The sequence below is a fragment of the Carassius carassius genome, chromosome 16 (genome assembly GCF_963082965.1).
Source record: "Carassius carassius chromosome 16, fCarCar2.1, whole genome shotgun sequence".
NCBI lineage: Eukaryota > Metazoa > Chordata > Actinopteri > Cypriniformes > Cyprinidae > Carassius > Carassius carassius.
In genome coordinates this window covers 30,200,740-30,223,513 of record NC_081770.1, presented here as the reverse complement: position 1 = coordinate 30,223,513, position 22,774 = coordinate 30,200,740, and the positions used below count along the sequence as shown (strand labels likewise).

The following is a 22,774-nucleotide window of genomic DNA, read 5'->3' as shown; positions in this document are numbered from 1 at the left end:
TTTTTACAGTAGGGTAATATCATATGGCCTAAAAAAAATCCCTGTTTTTTTTTTTTTTTTTTAAAGATTTATGATTTAAACCGATTTTTAAATCGATATTCAAATGACGAAGAAATTTTACAAAACTAGTTTTAATATAGTTCTTTATCATTCATTTAGCAGTCAAATTTATAACTGCAACAAGATGATTAAAAAAAACAGTACTGTTATTACCTTAATGCTGGAAAGATGCTATATTTTTTTTAATACTAGTCCATCATGCATTTAACCATCCACTCAGCTTTAAGAGCTGTTCAGATTAAAACTGCAGCTCCGCAGTGAGTCAGTGTCATGGATGGAGGACCTGTTAATATTTTTTCTAGTTTATATTTCCATCTCGTTATGCCGCTGGTTTAGATTTCTTTTTTTTTTCTTTTTTTTCTTATAGAACTTATTTGTAAATAGAGCAGTCACTGTCTGTGTCTACACCGGACGCGAGAGTTGTCATCTGTGCCCCACAGCGAAAAATGTGTCTAAACTTAATGACACCACAGTGTCAAATCATCTGAACACAGTGTCAGAACATTTCATCATAAACAGAACGAGCATCAGTTCACTGATGGGGATCGAGTGCAGTGTATCCATCACTGTGTTCTGTTGTCTTTTGTTGGATCGTTCCACTCGTGTCCAGTGTAGACCTGGCGTGCGTTTTTTAATGTTTTATTTTACAGCTCTGCTTGTTTTAATGTTTTTATTAAATATCTGTATTGACTGCATGGTCATATTATCGAATTATTTACTGCCATGCGACCTACAAAAGTAAAGCTTGGCGAGTCGATGAACGAGCATTGCTGCAGGTTGATTTTTGGTGGATGTGCTGTGCTTGTGCAGCCGCGGTCGTCTTTATTTCGTCGGGTGAAACATCTCTCACTCAGAGCAGAGTCTGTGAGCAGCAACAACTTCCCCTCCGCGCTCACTGATACCAGAAACACGCTTCACCTTCACTCCATGAATAAAGGATTTCAGTATGTTTGAAATGTTATGTTCATATCATAGCATATAAAATAATAATAATAAAAAAATAACAGGAGAGTTTCAAAGTGGCTTAAGCTATTTTGTGTAAACTTTTTTCCCTATATCACATGCCAAACTAATAACATTGTAAGCATTACATCTTTAATTGCTGCTTTCTGCTGTGATAATTTTGTTTGTGATGAAAAAACAGTATATTATTGTCAGTTATTTTATCTAAACAGATCGATTAACTTCAAGATTTCAAAATCAGATAGCATGCTGATAATGTAGCACTGTAAGATTACATTTGTTTGAATGCATTATTGCGAAAGCGATTGAGTGTGAATCTGTTTAAATCATGCTTTAACCCGAAAATAATCAGTAAAAGAAACAGACAAACTCTTAACATCCCGCTCGAATCTTGCAGTCAACATTCTGATCAAGCTAAATATGTTAGCTGTTGGCATGAATTTTACTCGTGATAAGAAGCTCATATTCAAGTGTTTGTGCAAAAATTATTAATGTGCATTAATGACAGGGAGGCGCCGTCTCATCACTTTAATTTTTCTTGATTATCAATGTATAATTTTTTAATTAACATAATATCGTGGTGTCTCACATAGGTACATTAAAAAAATATCTACAGAAAGCTTGAAATGTTTTTAGACGAAAAGGAATAGTGTAATGTGTGAATGTTGCATTTCTCTCGTCGGAGAGAGCCAGCACTGTGAATATAACCAAAACAACAGTCCTATATAAACCAGTTCAGCAAGTGAAAGCCTCATAAGACACTGTCCATTTGAAAGAGCAATTCACACCTTTATCTCGACCCCCACAAGCCATGAATAACTATCCAAAACCCAACCCCCTCCAGCTGAACAGAATTCAGTCTGTGTTTTGGCTCTGAGGAACGGTGTGTTACTGGGCTGAAACATGCTTGCACTTAGCAGCACTACTCTTTGTATTCATAATTTTCTCGCAGCCCATATTATTATTTTCACAAGACCATAATGATAATAACAAGTCATCAATTAATAATTAATCATTATTTTACGAAAACCATTGTTATTTGTGATCGTGGATGTTTGCGGGAGGCTTTAAGACCAAGCGGAATCCTCTGTTCCCGCCTCACAGCGAGTCCCGCGCGCTCAGTGATGCAGCTTCACTGTCTGCGGTTTGACTTTACTGAATCAGATTGAGGCGAACTTATTGATCATGAGCCCAGGGCCAGCGCAAGCTCAAATGCCGCTCTAGGCAGAGCACGATCGTCCCGCCCCCTTCACATTCACAATTAGGGATCCTTAAGATGCATGTAAACTATTTTTTTTTAATCTATGAAATTACATAAAAATAAAAACGTGCAAGCCTGTTTTCAGAGTTTTTATTTTTTTCATTCTGCAAAAAGGTGAAAAGGGTACACAGTGCAACAGCTAAGTATAAATTCTGTTTTATAGGCTAATAGATAGTGTACAGAATAAAACTAAACATATGCACACATTTTTTTAGCTCACAAAACTGGAGTTTTCAATTGCTTTCTTTACACACATTCACACACCTACATTTCAGAAGCGTGCGCGTCAGGCTTTCGCAGCAGCAAACGCTTTGATTGCGTCCTCGAGTTTAACTTGTACTTCGGAGATCATTTTTATCAATTTAAGCTTTGAGAAACTGCGTTCTCCATAGCTCACAGTGACAGGGAGAGTGGGAAGCACTCTCAATGCTAAAAAAACATTTGGAAAATTGTTTTCCATCCCTTTTTCACAGATGAATTTAAGTGCATCCAGTGGTTTAGATCCAGCAACCAGGCGTCTGCCCAAAGCAGTCAGCTCTTCAAACAGTTCATGGCTATTCTATTCTCCTTTTCTTTGAGAGATGCGATGTCATGTAAAAATCCAAATACGCGCCCATGGCCTCTAAGCAGCGAAAAGCGCTCTTCCATGGAGGCGATTACTCATGACCAGATAAATTTATTCGTTTTGACATTTTTTAATATACATTAAAGTATTTTGCATGCATATAGACCTACTCATAGGGAGCTGCCGTGCGGGAATTTTTATTCGAAATGTAAAGTTTTTTTATTTATTTATATCTTTTATTTTATTTATACCTAATGTGAAACAAACAAATTAATTAATAATTCTCTCTCTCTCTCTCTCTCTCTCTCTCTTTCTCTCTCTCGCCTTCTCTCTCTCCGCCATAGGCGGCTGCCTAGTTCGCCTATAGGCACGCGCCGGCCCTGTATGAGCCCAACATTTAGCAAGGCAGGAAAATTCTAATGGAAGGAAGACGTATATCATTGAGCTAATGCTGTTAAACAGAGAGAGAGAGAGAGAGAGAGAAACTAGTCTAGGGCTATTCTTAAACTTGGAGCTCATTATATTGAAGTACAAATCCAAACACCAGACACGTTATGCATTTTATGAATAATGAAATGTTATGAAAATTATGAATTTTATTTATTCACATGCTTTATGGTTGAAATAATATTTTAGTTCACAACTTTAAGTTCCGTTGTTTAAAAAAATGCTTTATTGGCTAATGTTTCATAAACCTTCAGTTGTTATGCTCTAAAAGTAATTTAGGTGGTAAAAATACCACCTAAATGACTAATCTTTAAAGTCACAATTCTATAATGGTAAAAATTACTCAGGCCAATGGTATTTTTTAATGACATTATTTTATTATTATTATTATTATTATTATTATTATTTGAATAATTGTAGCTTACATAAATAGGTAAAGCAAAACAAATATTCGGATTGTCCCTTATTTTTTCCCTTGTTTTCCTAAAGAATAAACACGTATTTTTTACAAGAATAAACATGATAACATATTATTAATTAATAAAAATAATTTAAGCAATTAAAAACTTTTTTTTTAAATACTATTAAACTAACTTTAAATTCTCAAGGAGTTTATAAGTAAAATAAACTCCTTGAGAATTTAAGTTCAAAATGAACTTGTGTTAACAATATAATTAGAACTAACAATATAATTCAATTTTTTAAAATGAACAATTCCTGTATAAAATGGGACCGCAACCTTTATATCAGCGGTTCTCAACCTTTTTATTATAGCCTAACTATTATGATAGGCTATATAATCTATTACATTCATTGAAATAAACAATTCTACTCCCCATAAATAAAACACCTGATGCTGTCGGGAGCTGACCAATTATGTGAGATTCAGCTCGAAAGTAGTAACACAAAGAATTTGCGATTGTAACTCCTGTGTTATACTTTCCGCATGAGCAATCCGGACACAGACACGGCCAGCGCGGACGAAGACTTCTTCAGTTTATACTTCTGAATGCGCAGGCTTATGGCCAGCTCTGTAATTGCCCAGAATTATTGCACATCTGACTGTCTTTGTATTATTTTACTGACGGATTGCACAGGCTCGAGTAGCAATGAGCTTCTTCACTCTGTCTGCACATGTGCAATTTTGCTTTTGAAGCCTACTGACCACGCGTACCTATCCGCGCGGTCGTCTGCTCATGAGCCTCGGCACACACTCTCCAATGACAATTTTTACGTCACGCCTACCTAACGGTCCATAGCAGACTCGCGGACGCAGAAAGTTTGACAGAGGCTTTAAGATGCAGGCTTGCATGACCTGACGTGCAACATTTCACAAAATGTGTGTTCACAAATGTAGCCTATTTTGATCCAAATATGGAAAGCACTTTGAATTTAATAATATGAGGTTCTCTCTTGAGATATTTTGCCACATTCCTTCAATTAAGGATTGTTACATAGTGTATGGTGTTTCCATTTATCTGAACTTCTTCAAGTGAGTTGCGGGCCAAAAAAAAACAAACGAAAATCCAGCACTTCTCCTTCAATACTGATACTGCGACTATTCACAGTTTGTACATGTTCATTCGCTGGCATTTTTTGAATTTCTTTTTTTTTCTCCCTTAAAAAACAAATGTGTCCATTCTGATACGCAATTTTACCTTAAAGGCAATTTACCTAATGGCTGTTGATGACTATTTGAATTGAATTCTGCCAAAGTGCGCGCTTGTATGTGTTTGTTAAATGCTTATGCCAGTGCTCATGTCTGAAAATAATATATGAAGAAAAAAAAATCACATAAAAACATTAGGATATAGCTTATATTTCATTAGTAGCATAATTTTTTTAATTGATGTAAAAAACAAAATTGTACAAACTGATAAAGTTTTTTTTATTTTTATTTTTTTATTCAGCATGTGGTGCAGGCCGCATTTGAATTCGTGACGAGCCGCGGGTTGAGAACCAATGCTTTATATCAAACATTTTTAAATCGTCCACAGCTGAGCATCACGGGAGGCTGATCTGCGCCAGATCGCGTGAAGTGAATGTAATAAACAAAGTCATTTTCAGATGCACTGAAAAAAAAAAAAAAAAAAAAAAACATGGATAACCTAGATTAGTCCTAGGCTCTGTTCTGAAGTAAAATAATTATAATTACTGTTAACCAAGAGTAACACATTTTAACGGATGAATCGCCTATTTTCATTTGCTGAATGTTTTCTTTATTTTTTATTTTTTAAACACGCTAAAAAAATAAATTAAGTTTGTAAGAGGAAAAAGAAATATGAGTCGTGTATAGGTTTTATTTTAACGGATCAATCACCTATTTTCGTTTGCTGCATGTTTTTTTTAAACACGCTAAAAAATAAATCAGTTTGTGAGAGGAAAAAAATAGGCTATTAGAAAATATTTTACAACAAAACCTTTAAATTTAACAAATTTATCAGAACAAAACAATAATTAAAAATATATAATTCTAATGGATAAATATAATTGCAGTATATAATAATATAAGCTTAGTAATAAAACAAAAAAACAAAATAATAATAATTTAAAGCTAAGCATAAGGTAAGGTTTGGCTTTCTCAATCGGGAGAAATCAAACGTTTCCATATTTGGGATGTTGCCCATTTGAAGCTTAACTATTATTCATGAGGTAAATAGGCTGTGTGCGTTTCAGTATCGATGAAAAAAAAAATCATAATTAACAATATGTCAAAGTGCTCACGCCGAATGTCTGGTGAACGACTGCTGTTTCCAGTGAATATGTGCGCGAGGCACCAGCACGCTCAAACAGCTGAAACAAATAATACTTAATTTTTGGTCAGACATAAGGCATAATTAAAAAATGCTGGTAGTTTGAAAAATCAAGAATAATAACAGAGTTAATACTAATTATTGCTAAATGCTGGACCGTTCCCATTTTGCTCTGCATATGGAACCTGAAGATTTTTTTAAACCAAGAATGAACCGAAATGAAAATTAAATTAAAACATTTAGCTTATATATATATATATATATATATATATATATATATATATATATATATATATATATATATATATATATATATATATATATATATATATATATATATATATAGGCCTTATATTTATTTACTGTTTCATAAAAATAGCATGCATATGTTCCTTTGTGTTAAGGTCTTCTTTTAATTTTTGTTTAGTAGACTGTAGCCTAAGACTATCCTACATTTTAAAAATTAACAAATTGTAAAAAAAATGTTTTTTTTTAAAATGTTACAGTTGTTTTACTTCCTTCTTTTATCTCATTTTACAATTACATTCATTTCGCAATCCGTCCCTTTGCGCCACCTGGCGGTAGTTTCGCGAATGATTTCAACACGCGACTGAATTACAGTTACCACCGCGGCACCGCCGCGAAGCCCCAGATAGGCTGGCCACCTACTGTAGTGCTTTATTGTGTATTGTTGTACACCCAAAGCACTTTACAATCATGTGGGGGGTCTTTCCTCAACCACCACTAGTGTGCAGCATCCACTTTGATGATGCGACAGCAGCCACAGGACAACGGCGCCAGTGCGCTCACCACACACCAGCTACAGGTTGAGAGGAGAGAGAGACAGAGCCAATAAAGTGGTTGGGGATTATTAGGAGGCCATGATTGACAAAGGCCATTAAAATGCTAAGCATTTAGCCCTATGTGACGTCTGTTTCTGTATTGTTTATCAACAGTATACATTTTTATATTGTTTGGATTAACTAGCCGAGTAGACATATATGAATGTTTATTCATAACCATACTGACAATAAGTAAATATTGTTAGCTGATTCTGTCTATTTTAGGTAATTAAAATTTTTATTTCCAAATATTTTTATTCAACCACCTCGATAGATTACATATGGGGGAAAAAGACAGGATGTTATGTTCATAAAATGGTAACTACAGTAATTATCAAAGTGGGAAGTTATCCCCTCTGGGGGCATTTGGCCAGGGGTGTTTTTACACCCCAGACAAGGTTTGAGAATAAGAAAAAAAATCTTTATTATTATAATTATATTTTCCTTCAAATGTTCTTCCTAACTTCAGGCCTTATTTTCATGTCAGATATAACTGTGATGTTCTGCAAAACAACAAACTTTAAATCACTTTTTTCTTCCTGGTGAAGATCAGATGGTCAGATCTGTTTTCCCTCAGGTACATCATAGTGTGAGCTTCACAGTGAACATTACTACATCTCTCTCCTCAACGAGTCCATATCAACAACACAAATATATCTAGGTTTCATATTCACCTACACATGGAGATCAAAATAATAACCATTATCTATCCTGAAAAATTTAATGGAAAAATCAAGCCAAATCCTTTAGATATGTTTAAAGAAAAAGGTGCTGCTTGCTCATTTTTCTGCTTTCAATATTAAATCAGGAAAACAAATGATCACAATGTACTCGGTCTGTACAGCTCCACTATTAGCAAACTGAATAAAAATAAAATACAAAATCTTCTTCAATAGTTAATGTTAAGACTTCAGTAGTTTGGTAATATTTATGGGAATATTTGGGTCCTGTTTGTTGAGTTAAATCTGAAGTAATTTCAGTTTGAGTCTGAAGTCTATTAAAATGGGACTTGACTCTGAGTCACTCTCTGTGTCTGGTTTAATAATTGATATCTATAATATGTATTACATATGTGTTTGTCAGCAATTATATTGGATACATGAGTCAAGCTCCAATAACTCATTTTTAATGTTCTGTATATTCTCTACAGTCTCTTCGGCTGTCATATTACACAGAAAGGCTGTGCTGCTCTGAGTTCAGCTCTGAGATCAAACCCCTCACACCTGAGAGAACTGAATCTAAGCTTTAATAATCCAGGAGACTCAGGAGTGAAGCTGCTCTCTGCTCTACTGGAGGATCCACACTGTAAACTGGAGAAACTGCAGTGAGTCTCATCAGATCTTTTCAGCAAGTTTTCTGAATCATCAGTGTATGAGGCTAAATCAAACACATTAGCTGCATGTCTGCAAAGCGGAGACAATCAGATTTGGTAACAAAACCATAGTGGCACTTTTTTTACACCAAATACACACAATAATGTGATATGTGATATAATAGAATAGGTTTTATTTAGAGTAACTTTTACTTCACTATATTCCAAAGCATAAAATCATACTTTTTTACCTTCTTCCATTTCATAAAACATATTGTTACTCCTTATAATATATCACATGCTCTTAGAGGCAGAAGCAGTGTCTGATTCAAAAAATGAACTGATTCTTTTCAATTAACCTTTTAAATCGGTTCGCAAATCACATCAAATGATTCATTCAGGAATTAGAATGATTCGATTGCAGCTGTTCTTGAGTCGACAACTCACTGATTCAAATGAACCGCTTAGTGCGAGTCTCCAGTGAACTGAATTCACAAGTAAGAACCGGGAGATCTTGTGAGCGTGCGCGACTGATGCTGCTAAAAGTTATTTATTTAAGTTATTAATGTCGAATTATAGGACTAATTATTGAAACTGAAAATCATATTTAGGTCAAAACTGTCAGTTGTTTGTGAACTAAATCAGTAGAGAGTGATCTATTGAAGCCCACTGAAATGCCTGAATGCAGACACATCAAGACACATGTTTTAGGTACCAAAGAAACCTGAAACATTAAAATAACACAGATTAAATGAAATAGCTCATACAAGTTCAAATTTCTCGCTGCCGTAACATCAACGGTTTTATTAAAATGCTACACATTTAGCCCTATGTGACATCTGTTTTAATATTGTTTATCAACAGTATAAATTTTTATATTGTTTGGATTAACTAGCCGAGTAGACAGATGGTGCTAAATTGAGGAAATTTTTAGATATAAAAGTCCAAGTATTTTTATTCAAACACAGACAAGGTTTGAGAAGAGAATTATTATTATATATATTATATTATATTATATTATTATAATCAGGGCTTGAAAACGAAAAGAAAATTCAATCGGTTCACTCTGAGCAGAATCGATATTTTAACGTTTCTGTTCCTGCGTTCCTCTGAATTATTACCGTTCCAAAACCGGTTCGGGTAGAAAAAATACAGGTTAATAACGATATTTTTTTAAAACAATATTATGTGTCTATAATTTGCCTAATAATAATGTAAGGTGCGTCGTTTCTATATGCAGGCTTTACAGTTCTTACCGTGCGCTAGCTTGTTGGCTTTGTTGGAAGGAGGACACCGACAGGGAGCTCGGCAGATCATAACACTTGATTTATTAAAAAATGAAGAGGTGAACATTAGGAATTAACCACATATGATTACACAGTGTGCGTCATCTCTCTCTCTCTCTCTACCTCTCATAACTGTGCGGAGACTATTCTCTCCCGCTATTCTAATTGTGGATCTCTGTTCTCGCGATATTACCTTTCTTTCTTATTTAAAGTTATAGAACATTAACTTTAACCTTACATTTCACTCCTTACAATAAAAGTAGTGTAATAATAATAAAGTACAGCATTTTATTTACTCAAAAAGAAAAAGAAAAAATAGAGATCTAACGTTAGTCAATAACCCGCTGTGGTTAGTTATCTTTTCTAGATTTTGGCCAAATGTAGGCTACAAAAAAAAAAATCTATCAACACTTTAAAGACATCAAAGTTTTTTTTTATATTTTAAAAATATTTGCTGCATTGTAAAAAAAAAACACAAAAAAAAAACACACAGACACATACACAAGGATGAAAGATTGCGTTTTGAAAGTGAAAAAAAAAAAACATTGCATTTTTATTAGCCCTATTACTTTACGAAATATTGAAGGCTAAAATGCCTGTAGTCTAAATCAAAATGTTTACAAACATTATAAAAACAGCTATTAGTTTCTCTCGAAAACAAAACAAGTTTAGGCTATAAAAACGTCAGTCCAAAAACAAATTAATTTCAGCTGAAGCTGATGCCTGCATCTCTCATCCGGCACGAATCCAAATGTTTCCATGTTCCAGACGTATCTGGATGCTAAAATATTATTTATTATATAGTGTTTGTACGTTTATCTACATAAAACATCATCCTTCAAATCAGCTTTATCAGTGAGGCGCGGTCATTCTGAACGCAACATGTTGTACAACGGAGCAGTCTTTTTATTTGTTTCTTTAACCATTTTATTTTGTTAATGTGCAGGCTTTAATAAAGCAAAATGATGTTGTGTCAGCGCGATGGTCATACCAAAATGATTGATTTAAGCAAGACATTAGGCTGTTCAAAGCTTCAGCTTTTGCAAAATAATTAAAACTGTAAAGCTTTTGCAAAATAAAGAAAACTTCTCTCTGCAGTTTCGTTTTCCTTTCCAAAAACTTTGGAACGTGTCACAATGAACCATAATTTAGCACATTTTTTCTTTCGTTTCGTTAATCTGTCAATATGATTTAAGTGAAATATATTTAGTGTATATTTCTTTTTATGTAAGCCTATAGGGATTTGTTTTTCTGTTTTTTTTTTCCATTCACCGAAGTGCTGCAGCTGTTTGATCTGTTGAATTCATCTCACATATCCTCAGATAAACTCTAAGGGTGGTGCATTGCCATTGAGACTTGCCTATGATGAGTTCACACATGAGCGGACATTTCACTCGCTGGCTTCAGCGTCACATTTGCATACGCCGTACTTCTGGAATTCATGATTCATTGACAGCAAATTTCAAATATTAAATGGAACGATAAAATAACGTTATTAACCGGTTAATGGCCATTTCAAATTTTAAATTCTGTTCTGATTTTTTTATTTGATTTAGTTTCTGTTTCTGATCATTTCCTGTCAAAATTTCGTTTGTTTCCGGTTTTCGTTTTCGTTCCTTGAATCAGTTCAGAGCCCTGATTATAATTATATTTTCTTTAAAATGGTGTTCCTAACTTCAGGCCGTATTCTTATGTCATATATAACTGTGATATTTTGCAAAACAACAAACTTTAAAAAACTTTTTTCTTCCTGGTGAAGATCAAATGTCAGATCTGTTTTCTCTCAGGTACATCACAGTGTAAGCTTCACAGTGAACATTACTTTCACTCTCATCAACGTAGTCCATATCAACAACAAAAATATATTTTGATTCCATATAGTGGTTATTTTGGGAAAATTCCAGGTATTTTGAGCAGTACGATTATAAGAAAAATATGCGTTCCTGTGGCTCAGTGGTAGAGCATTGCATTAGCAGTGCAAAAGGTTGTGGGTTCAATTCCCAGGGAACACATGTTAGGTATAAATAGTATATAAATTGTCAGCCTGAATGCATTGTAAGTTTCTTTGGACAAAAGCGTCTGTTAAATGCATAAATAAAAAATAAAATGTGCTAATATAAAATTTAATTAGGTAGCCTATATAAAATTCCTTTATTTAAATCTATCAGTACTTGTTTAATTTCATTCGAGTAAAATTGAAAAAGGAGTACTTTTACTGGAGTAATTTTTTATTATACGTATCTGTACTTTTCTCAAGTACTTGATTTGTGTACTTCGTCCATCACTAGCCGCTTTTCCACTGTCGGGCCAGTGCGAGCCAGGGATTAAAACGGACCGGGCGGGGCTCATAGCCTCCGGCCAGTAGCACCGAGGCCAAAATAGTGCTTCACTAAAACCCGCCCTTTACACGCCTCTCAGGAACAACGTCATGCAACCCCCTCATTTCACCAACAAATAGAAGTTATCAGAAAACTAATAACAAATAAATCACTGGAACTAGAGTGAAAACAAAACGAACATGATAGAAGCGGCCATTTGTTTGCATGCTTTGACAAATATTTAAATTCAAAAGCATCTATGTTTTACTATAGAATAAGTGATACATTGATCATAATGAATTAATTTATCAGGCTTGAAAATTTGTCACAGAAATAAACGTATTTCTATTTTATTTTATTTTTTTAACGGTGAAGCATTGAAAATATATGAAAAAATATGAAAATAGTCTGCTTATTCAGTGGACACTGTTTCTGTTTATTTGTAGTCATATAAATCACATTTAGAATGAATGATAATTTCTCTATTTTTATAAAAGCTCCCAAACAATAACCATAATTATATTTTTATGACATAGGCTACGTGGAGCTAAATTCTCGAGACGAGACTTATGACTGATAAAATATGTTACTAAATGAATACACGATTGTGATAGAGAATAAGAAGCTGACGTCTGATTTTTCCAGCGGTCACATTTACCATGTTTACTATGGTAACGTTAATACCTAGCATAGTATTTTGCATCGCTTATAAATATTTCTGCCTTTTATGGTGATTATAATCCACATCGGATCGAGTTATTTCAAACGTTCGCTGCTGACTGAAAGAAAGTTTTGAGCTCAACTTATTTAATAAAGCTTTGTATTTTTCTAAGTAGTATTTTATCAAAAGAAGTGGAAACATACATTAGAAAAAAATATGATTTGTAACAATTTGACAATGTAACTGTTATCTTTCTGACTCCTCTAAATCACTGTCCATTGTAACTCTCTGTAGAGGCAGACAACACAAATACATCATTTAAAACACAGTGTGATATATGTCTGCAATTCCAAAGCACTCCCAAAAACTGGCCCTTTATGAGAGTGTGTGTGAACTACATGTTGCAGAATAGATATAAAAACACATTTAATATCTCCAAGTTAAGAAAGACACTGCAAGGCTCAATGCACTGATCCAGACTTTTGACTGTATCTGATTTTTTTTGTCCCGTCTGTTTATTACACTTAAGAAATTACTTGTATCAGATATCTGTGTTTACTTCAGTCCCCACTCAAAACTGAATGATTTCATTGGGGACCACTTTCTGTGACACGGTTGACCCTTGGGTTTTAAACAGGCTTGTATATAAAAATATAAAAATATAAATATAATTCAGGTGAAGTGGCTGTTTGACTTGAACGCACAGCAGCTGTGATTAACCCACTTATATCACGATCATGTTCCAGTGTGGACTAAATAAAGCTGTCATTAATGTTGGCAGCACAAAAGTTGACTGAATGAATACAATAATGGTAATTTTCATAAGTTATTTCATCTACAGGTCGTTAGATCTGAAATTCTGAGGTGAAAAATACTGTGGCAATATTTTTTTTATTAAATTAATGGGGCAGCAACTCAAAGCAAGTTTCAGTGCTCCTTTGTGCGCAATCTTACCTCTTACCTTTCTGCCTCAAAATAAGCTAATGTTTTGTTCCAGTGTTTACAAGCAATACTTGCTTCTTAACATTAAGGAAAGTTATTTTAATGGGCAAAACGTGCATTTCTAATGGGAATCAGATTTATGGATTTAGACACAGGTCAGATGTCCAGATATCTTATATGTATCTAATTTAAATCCACATTTGTACGTGGGTCAGGACGGATGCGAAAAAATCAGATCTTGGTCAGATTTTTGTGTTTTTAAATGTGAGCAAAAATATCCAATCTATGTCACGCAAGGAAAAACTAAAAATTGTTTGTGCCAGTCTAAACGCAGCCAGAGAGAGAATTTTTAAAGATTTGTAGAGTAACTTCTGGATCTATGTCGATTTCATCAAGATTTATGCCTGTAAAATCTGCCACGTCTCCTTTTGCAAGTTCCAGGAGAATATTGCTCATTTTGTCCAGTAGAAGTGTAAATGACCAAACTGAAGCTGTGTAGCTCCGACAGCACCAGAGCAGTTCTCTACGGCTGTCATGACTTCATCACCCGCACAAGAAGACTATAACGAGGATATTAAAAATATTATTTAGAAACCATTACTTATAGAGCGGGTCCCCACAAGGCTAAACCGTACAGTGTGTGTATTCAGTACAATGGGTTTCACATGACTTTCCATTAACACTCTACATGATTCCACAACGTCAGACCAGAAACAGTGTGTATGTGCTGCTGAAGACTTATAGATTGGGTCTCCACGACACTAAACCATAGCATGTCTGCATCAGAAACTGCATTCTTCTAGAGTACATTCAGGATAAATACACGAGTGTCACGAAGACTAGAATATTTAATCTGTTCGAAGAGTATTTATATAAGTGGGAACAACATTCATAAATGCTACATTCCCTAATTAAGTGTGAGAAAAAAATGATGAGTAATTTCTATTTTCCAAACATACCTGCCCTCTCAACCTCCCCACAATCTTAAACACCAGAGTAATATGTCATAGTTATACTATATAATGTTACTCTTGATATTTTAACATTATTGCATGCATAGTACCTCAAAGGTTTTGAAGAATGAAAATGATAAACTAGATCAGTATCAGGAATCATGTGAGTAGAGTGCATTTCAATTAGTTTTTTAGCTTGTGCTTGTGTTGGCAAGTTAAAATCTCTATAGCAGCGATCCTGGTATATAGAAAAATTAGTGCTCATACAAACACACTCTCACCCTAAAACTTAAACACAGTCTCAGAGATCATTCATGTTCTTCTCTCTCTGCAGGCTGAGGAGCTGCAGTATTGGAGAGGAAGGCTGTGCTGCTCTGATTTCAGCTCTGAGATCAAACCCCTCACACCTGACAGAACTGGATCTGAGTGGTAATAAACCAGGAGACTCAGGAGTGAAGCTGCTCTCTGCTCTACTGGAGGATCCACACTGTAAACTGAAGAAACTACTGTGAGTGTTATTATATTATTGAACACAACAAACAATGTGAAAATACTGCCAAAATAAATATTTAATGTTAAAGGGATGGTTCACCCGAAAATGCTGTCATCACTTACTTTATGTCAAGGCATTTCAAAACATTATGACTTTCTTCTATGGAAAATAAAAAGATATTTTGAGAAATGTTTTTGTCCACTCAATGAAAAGCAATGGTGCCCAAACTTTGATTGCCAACAATATTCAAACATCATGTTTGGTGTTTCACAGGAGAAAGAAGCTCATACAGGTTAGTAACGACATGCAGGGAAGGAAATTCTGACAATTTATATTTTTGGGAGAAAGATTCATTTAAAAATATAGATTATAAATGATCAAATATAATGATTATACAAAATGTGCCCAAAACAAATGTATGTATGTATATACAATTATAGACCATTGAACAACAAAGCACATACGTGTGAGCCAAAATTATATAAATGTGCAATAATTAATTACAAAAATGACAGATTGACCATCTTTCTCCAATCCATGAATAACAGATTTACATGTTCTCAATAGCACCAAGTCTTGAACATTTTAATCTGTTTGAAGAGTATTTATATAAGATGAACAGCATTCATAAATGCTACTTTTTCTTCTGTCAGGTCTGCATCTCTCACTCTTAGATTCATCTATGAGCAACTGATGTTATGTATTTATTATCTCTGAATTTGATTCTTATTGTTTAACCCTCTGAAGTCGATTAACGCGTATACGCGTTATGAGACTTTTTCTCCTGATAACCCCGAAAATAACTTAAATTACACTTTTCAGTTTTGATCGTACAGATAAGAGCAATACATCAATTGAATCTGTAAAGGGTATACTTTTTTGTATACAGAGATAATAACAACAAAACTTTGTGCAATTATAAAATAAAGATAACAAACAAGGTGTGCTGTCTGCAGCCTTTGTCTGCGGTGATCTTCATTTACAAAATGTGTCATTAACCCTTTCGAGTCGATTAACACGGATGCGCGTTTTGAGTCATTTTCTCCTGATAACCCCGAAAAGAACTTAAATTACACTTTCAGTTTTAATCGTACAGATAAGGGCAATACATCAATCGAATCTGTAAAGGGTCTACTTTTTTTTGGATACAGACATAATAACAACAAAACTTTGTGTATTATAAAATAAAGATAACAAACAAGGTGTGCTATCTGCAGCCTTTGTCTGCGCTGATCTTCTTTTACAAACACGTCATTTAAATGAACTGTAACTCTGTGAATACTCAACGAAAATACATGAGAGAGATATCTATAGAAAGCTTGACATGTCTATTTTTAAACTAAACAAGTGCAGCCGAAAACAGATATTCTGTGATAAAGTAATCCATATGAAAACAACGCGATGTCTGTTTTTCAAGTCTCCCTTCATTATATCTAATGTGACCACGCCCCCGCGCCGAACACGCTATTCAGATTCAAACTGAAGTGCGCGGCTTGAATACGCCCACACAGAAGAAAAAGCAGCGAGACTGTTCAAGTTTTTTTTATTTTACTGTTTGCTTCGCGATGAGAGGAATAACACATAATTCACCCCAAAAAGATGTGATGTGGTTGAGGATTTGAGAAATGGATTTCCTCAGAAAAAAAGAATGAAGCACTTTATTCAGCAGAGATCATAAACATGAGTAATTCTCTTTTTATTAATTTATATACTTGTACTAGTTTTCACATAACGTGTAAACATTTTACTAGTTAGACTTTTTCCAAATACTTTTTCCAAACTATAATTCCTGACTAAATGTATAATCAAGTGAAACATTATGAAGTTTCAATAACAATATACAATACTATACCATTCAAAAGCTTGATGTAATAATATAAATGTAACAAATAGATAACTGTAACAAATGTAAAAACAATGCTTTTCTTTCAAATTATTCCCCCTAAAACCCCAGAAAAATATTATCAGCTCTTTTCAACATTAATAATAATGATAATAATAATAACAATACATTTTTTTTTTGTAGAAAATAAGATTGATAAAAGGATTTCTGAAGGATTGTGTGACTGGAGTAAGGATGCCAAAGAATTTGTTTGAAAGTCAGCTTTGATTGTTTCTAATAAACTGTTTAACTGCTCCCCCAAGTGGATATTAAATTATGTTGTGGGATAATTAAATATATTCTTAATAAACTACAAACATAAAATTATATACTTTTATTTTGTTCTCACATTCTTTCTTGTAACTCCTCCCTCTCAGTGGCACAGCTGACTGAGAGGCTCATTATGCAGCTCATTATGGAGCTCATTATGGAGCTCATTATGCGAGCCTTTGTCTTCTCAGGTGTAAATCACAATGATATTCATGGTAGTTGACGCCTACTCGCATATGACTTTTACCAACAAAAAGTGTCTTAGAAAATGTAAATCAATATATTGTTTTCTGTGAGTGAGTAAACAACATGATTTTCACATAATTTAGAAAGAAAAATTCTAGGCTACAAGCTCCAGTTCTCAAAAATCCCGGGAACCATTGTTCTTTATGTGTTTTTTTGCCTTATTCAAGTGTTTTAACATTTTTAGTTTTTCACTAACCACGCATAATATTTTTTTTCTCAAAAACACAATCATGTACATACATGCATTTCACATATTATTACAGCCCAGTTTGTGCTGATTACAGTGAGATTAGACTTTACCCATTTAGATGTTTATAAGAAACTGAAAAAAGCACAAATGTCAGGGCATGAAAAAAAACTTCTCCAGGCTCCAAAAATACCCTTAGACTCCAGAGGTTTAAAATGAACTGTAACTCAGTGAATACTCAACGAAGAGACATGAGAGATATATCTATAGAAAGCTTAACATGTCTACTTTAAAACTAAACAAGTGCTGCCGAAAACAAATATTCTGTGATAAAGTAATCCATATGAAAAAAACACGATGTCCTTTTATCTCTCTTCATTATCTTCTAATGCGACCACACCCCTGCGCTGAAAGCTCTGTTAAGATTCTAATGTTTCACTGAAGCGTGCGCCTTGAATATGCCCACACAACAGAAGACAACACAGCCAGACTGTTCTTCAAGTTCTTTTTATTTACTGTTTGCTTTGCGATGAGAGGAATAAGATGTAATTCACCCCAAAAAGATGTGATGTGGATGAGGATTTGAGATTTGGATTTCCTCAGAAAAAATTATGAAGCACTTTATTCAGCAGAGATCACAAACTTATGAAAAAAGTCTCTTTTTATTTATTTATATACTTGTACTAGTTTTCACATAACATGTAAACATCTTACTAGTTAGATTTTTCCAAAGACCTTTTCCAAACTATAATTCCTGACTAAATGTATAATCAAGTGAAATATTATGAAGTTTCATATAGTTACAATATACAATACTATACCATTCAAAAACTTGATGTAAATAATGTAAATGTAACAAATAAATGTAACTGTAACAAAGGTAACAAACAATGCTGTTCTTTCAATTTATCCCCCCTAAAAAACCTGAAACAATATTCTCAGCTCTTTTCAACATTAATAATAATAATAATAATAACAACAATAAATGTTTTTTTAGAAAATAAGATTGTTAAAAGGATTTCTGAAGGATTGTGACTGGAGTAATTATGCAAAAAAGTTCAGTTTCAAAGTCAGCTTTGATTGTTCCTAATAAACTGTTTAACTGCTCCCCCAAGTGGATATTAAATGATGTTGTGGGATAATTAAATATATTCTAAATAAACTACAAACCATAAAATTATATACATTTACTTTGTCCACACATTCTTTCTTGCAACTTCTCTCTCTCAGTGGTACACCTGACTGAAAGGCTCATTATGGAGCTCATTATGCAGCTCATTATGCGGGCCTTTGTCTTCTCAGGTGTAAATCACAATGATATTCATGATAGTTGACTCCTACTCGCATCTGACTTTTACCAACAAAAAGTGTCTTAGAAAATTTAAATCAATATATTGTTTTCTGTAAGTGAGTAAACAAGATGATTTTCACATAATTTAGAAAGAAAAATTCTAGGCTACAAGCTCCAGTTCTCAAAAGTCCCGGTAACCAATGTTATGTATGTGTTTTATGCCATTATTCATATGATTTAACATTTTTAGTTTTTCACTAACCACGCATAAGGTTTTTTTTCTCAAAAACACAATCATGTACATACATGCTGTTCACATATTTGTATAGCCCAGTTTGTGCTGATTACAGTGAGATTAAACTTTAGCCATTCAGACATTTATAAGAAACTGAAAAAAGCAAAAATATCAGGGCATGACAACACTTCCCCAGGCCCCAAAAATATCCTTAGACTCCAGAGGGTTATACCTCTTTTGGGGTATGGAGAAGTTGTGTCATGCCCTGACTGAACTTTTTCAGTTGCTTATATACATATACAGTAAATGGCTAAAGTATAATATCACTGTAATCAGCACAAACTTGGCTACAATAATATGTGAACAGCATGTATGTACATGATTGTGTTTTTGAGAAAACAATGTTTTTATGCGTGGTTAGTGATAAACTAAAAACAGAACATCGGTTCTCATGACTTTGAGAACTGGAGCTTTCTAGCCTAGAGTTTTTCTTTCTAAATTATGTGAAAATCATCTTGTTTACTCACTCACAGAAAACAATATATTGATTTAAATTTTCTAAGACACTTTTTGTGTAGAAAGGTCATATGCAAGAGGGCATCAACTACTATGCAATTATGTTGTGATTTACACCTGAGAAGACAAAGAACCGCATAATGAGCTGCATTATGAGCCTTTCAGTCAGGTGTGTGACTGAGAGGGAAGAGTTACAAGAAAGAATGTGAGGACAAAATAAATGTATATAATTTTAGGTTTGTAGTTTATTTAGAATATATTTAATTATCCCACAACATAATTTAATATTCACTTGTGAGTGCAGTTAAACAGTTTATTACAACAATCAAAGCTGACTTTCAAAGCTGAATTTTTAGCATCATTACTCCAATCACACAATCCTTCAGAAATCCTTCTAATATTCAGATTTTCTACAAAAAATAAACATTTATTATTTCTATTATTATTTTTATTACTGACAATATTATTGACAATATTTTTGACTATTTTTTTACGGTTTTTTTTGCTGAATTAAAAGAACAGCATCGTTGTAACATAATTATTGTATTTATCATCACGTGTATGCTAAATAAAAGTTTTAATTTCTATATATACTGACTCCAAGCTTTTGAATGGTATAGTGTATATTGATACACTTGGAGTAAGACTGGAGTCATGATGCTGAAAATGTAGGTTTGATTACAGGAATAAATTAAATTGTAAGATATATTCAAATAGAAAGCAGTTATCTGTAATAGTAAAAATGTTGAACAATATTACTGCTTTAGCAAACTGGTATTGACTGGTATTGTGTAATGTTGAAATATATAAATGAACATCACATAACTAGCATTTCCAAAGTGTATATAGTTTATGAGCTCTCAAATAAACTAAATGATAAATTACATTATTAACATTATTGTGATGGTCACTGATACTAGTAGTACAGTAGAACATTTAAATGATGTGAATGAAACTCCATAATGTTTAACTTGATTATACATTTAGTCAGGAATTATAGTTTGGCAAAAGTCTAACTAGTAAAATGTGTACACGTTATGTGAAAACTAGTACAAGTATATGAAATAAAAAAAGACTCACTCATGTTTATGATCTCTGCTGGATTAAGCGCTTCATTCTTTTTTCTGAGGAAATCCAAAACTCAAATCCTAAGGTAATCCTCCGTGTTTCTTCTCGTGGTGAATTATGTCTTATTCCTCTCAGCGCAAAACAAACAGTAAAAAAACCCTGCTTTTCTCGCTACTTTGTTTTCTGTGAGGGCGTTTACAAGCCGCGAGCTTCACATGGAGCATTATAATCATTATAATAGCACGTTCAGTACGTGGGTGTGGTCGCATTAGATATAATGAAGGGAGACGTGAAAGACGGACATCGTGTTGTTTTCATATGGATTACATATAGACATATCAAGCTTTCTATAGATATATCTCTCATGTCTCATCGTTGAGTGTCCACTGGGTTACAGTTCATTTTAATGATGCGTTTGTAAATTAAGATAATAGCAGACCAGACCAAGGCTGCAAACAGCGCACCTTGTTTGTTATCTTTATTTTATAAATGCACAAAGTTTTGTTGTTATTATGTCTGTATACAAATAAAAGTAAACACTTGTCAGATTCGATTGATGTATTGCTCTTATCTGTATGATCAAAACTGAAAGTTTAATTTAAGTTCTTTTCGGGGTTATCAGGAGAAAATGCCTCCACGCGCGTATACGCGGGGACCGACTCCAGAGGGTTAAAATCTCTAAAGCACTGATCCTGGTGTGTAGAAAAAGTAGAGCTCATACAAACACACACACAAACACACTCTCACACCAAATGTTAAACACGGTCTCAGAGATCATTCATGTTCTTCACTCTCTGCAGGCTGTGTGACTGCAGTATTGGAGAGGAAGGCTGTGCTGCTCTGATTTCAGCTCTGAGATCAAACCCCTCACACCTGACTGAACTGGATCTGAGAGATAATAAACCAGGAGACTCAGGAGTGAAGCTGCTCTCTGCTCTACTGGAGGATCCACACTGTAAACTGAAGAAACTACTGTAAGTTATTGAGTCAATGCTTTCATTTATCATCTTGTATAAAAGCATATCTAAGTGTATTTTATATTTCTCTTTATTGTACAGTATTTGACAGTGGAAACTCCACAAGCTCCAAACAACTGAATCAAAACAACACGTCCTGAACAAGACTGTCACCTGGACAAATGCTGATACTATAGTGAATTAGGGAAGCAAAATAGTGCAGTGATGGGTACATATCACTGTTGACGTTAAGATTTTTGGATCACGTGTCACTCAAGGTGTGGTTACATCACAAAAGAAAGATTGGTGGGTAACCTAACTTGTAGAGCCTCTTTCTGTATAATTAACACAAGGAAGACACAAGAGTAATCAAATTTTTGTACTAAGAATAGATAAACAAATGTAATCAACAACAACTAAATAAAAACCATGAATGACAAAGCAAAAGTAATAAAGTGCATAAGTTGCATAAAATGCAAGTGATTACGTTGGGTGTTGCTATGTCAGAGCTGTGTGGCCCTCCCTTCTTTCCTCCTGTGAAACTTATTTACGTAGTCCAAACACACATTTAGAAAAGTGTCACTGAAGTTTAACCGATGCATTTTCACTTTCCAAACCACAACCAGAATACTTTTGCCTTTGTTATGAACACTTTCAGTCCAAACATGATGAAACATTTTTATGTAAGATGTTGCACTACACTACACTACTTGTGCAGACACAATTCTTTAATGGTACAATTTACTCTATTATTATTATTTTTTGTTGTTGTTGAAAAATGTAAAATAAATAGGTTATGCAAAACAAACAATAAAAATATTTTGAGCATCCCTTATTCTTTATTCCTTTATTTTCTAATAATCACAATTCTGAAGTTGTCAACCCTAATGATGATGTAATTTCCCCCTGACAGTGGGGGGAATTATAAAGTTGTTTGTTATAGACACTGATTGGAAAGTCTAAACTGGAAAGCAAAACTGGAATGGAAAGTAAAGAACCCTTCTCTGTTTGAAGGTGATGTCTGCTGACACTGATAAACCCTATTAGTTATGGGGTAACCCCCTTTACCTGTGTTTCTTGTCCACACACAGATGTAAGGTGGAGGGAGAGGGGCCCCGACCTGCTTATGCTGAGAAGACCAGGACCCGTATTTATCAAGCTTCTCAAAGTGCCATTTTAGTCTTAAGTGCTGAAAATTCATGACATTTTTTTTTACTTTTAAACTTGAGGATAAAATCAATTTATCAAATTTATTAAAGTTAAGAAT

The 22,774-nt window shown here is 33.9% G+C and overlaps 1 protein-coding gene across 1 annotated transcript in view; it reads left to right on the top strand.

Moving 5' to 3' along the window:
- The window catches only part of LOC132160097 (NACHT, LRR and PYD domains-containing protein 3-like), a 31,539-nt gene extending 9,834 nt beyond the window's left edge, over positions 1 to 21,705 (top strand). The window contains exons 8-11 of the mRNA XM_059569820.1: positions 8,042 to 8,215; positions 14,698 to 14,871; positions 21,352 to 21,525; positions 21,610 to 21,705. Of these exons, the coding sequence (XP_059425803.1) occupies positions 8,042 to 8,215; positions 14,698 to 14,871; positions 21,352 to 21,525; positions 21,610 to 21,616 (529 nt within the window). The 3' untranslated portion in view covers positions 21,617 to 21,705. The remainder of the gene's footprint in view (positions 1 to 8,041; positions 8,216 to 14,697; positions 14,872 to 21,351; positions 21,526 to 21,609) is intronic.
- The last annotated feature ends 1,069 nt before the right edge of the window (positions 21,706 to 22,774 follow it).